Source organism: Saprolegnia diclina, assembly GCF_000281045.1.
Source record: "Saprolegnia diclina VS20 unplaced genomic scaffold supercont1.2, whole genome shotgun sequence".
Taxonomy (NCBI): Eukaryota; Oomycota; class Saprolegniomycetes; order Saprolegniales; family Saprolegniaceae; genus Saprolegnia; species Saprolegnia diclina.
The window spans coordinates 882,004-882,993 of record NW_008246069.1 but is presented as its reverse complement, the minus strand read 5'-3'; the positions used below and the strand labels follow the sequence as shown (position 1 = coordinate 882,993).

Genomic DNA, 990 nt, shown 5'->3' with positions numbered 1-990 from the left:
CCGACTTGTTTTAATGAATTCGTGTTGCGGTAAGTGACTCTGTTTGCCTGTACTAGGCTCACTGGCAATGTCTTGGTTCACCATTATCTCCATCATGATGTTGTCAATCTATTCCAATGTCGTTCAGTTCTTAGCCACATTATTTTCTACGCCCGAGTGGATCTAAATGTTATTAATAAACACAAGTTTACATCGCGACGAGCTTCCAGCACTGGTTGTCGTGGTTGGGGAAACACGTCCACATCTGCGCCTTGTGCGTCGCGTCCGTCGGGTCGGCGTCCAGGCACATGTTGATGTGCGCCGAGTGCTTGATGCGACCGTTGTCCACGTACCACTTTTGGTTCACGTTGTCGAAGTTGCACTCGTAGGTGTGCAGGCCGAGCTTGGCACCGTCGCGGAACGCATCGAGGCACTGACCGTTGGACGCCGACTTGATGTAGCCGTCCTTGAACTCGAAGAGCTCGTTGAGGTTCTGGCGCGCCGAGTCGGCGTACAGGCCCGTGTACGCTTCCGAGAGTGGCTTGTTGCCCTTGCACGTCTGGATCTGCACGTACTGGGTCGTCGCGCCCGTGCACTTGTCAATGTACTGCGCGAGGCTCTCGCTGCAGGCTTCGACGCGGACAAGGTCGCCGTTCGTCGTCAGGTTCACGGTGGCGCAGAGGTTGGCGTGGGTCGCGTGGCGGAGCTTGTGCTCCGAGAGCACCCAGCGCTGGTTGGCGTTGGTCGCATCGCAGGGCCACGTGTGGAGCTCGAAGTGGTCGCCGTCCTTGTACGCGTCGAGGCACTGGCCGTTCGATCGGAAGACGACCGACTGCGACCCGGCGTTGTACACGAGCTTCTCATTGTCATTGTGGCGGATCACGTCAGCGTACACCTTGTTGTTGTACTCGAAGAGGATCTTTTGAGTGAAGCTGCACAACTGAATGTCGATGCCAGACGCCGGCGTCGCAGCAGACGTGGGAGTAGACGTCGGAACAGCAGTGGGGGCTG

At 57.2% G+C, this 990-nt stretch overlaps 1 protein-coding gene across 1 annotated transcript in view; it reads right to left on the bottom strand.

The window, feature by feature from the left end:
- Positions 1-50: 50 nt before the first annotated feature.
- Positions 51-990, bottom strand: part of SDRG_00904 (hypothetical protein) — a 3,854-nt gene continuing 2,914 nt past the window's right edge. The window contains exon 2 of the mRNA XM_008606408.1: positions 51-911. Within this exon, the coding sequence (XP_008604630.1) occupies positions 188-911 (724 nt within the window). The 3' untranslated portion in view covers positions 51-187. The remainder of the gene's footprint in view (positions 912-990) is intronic.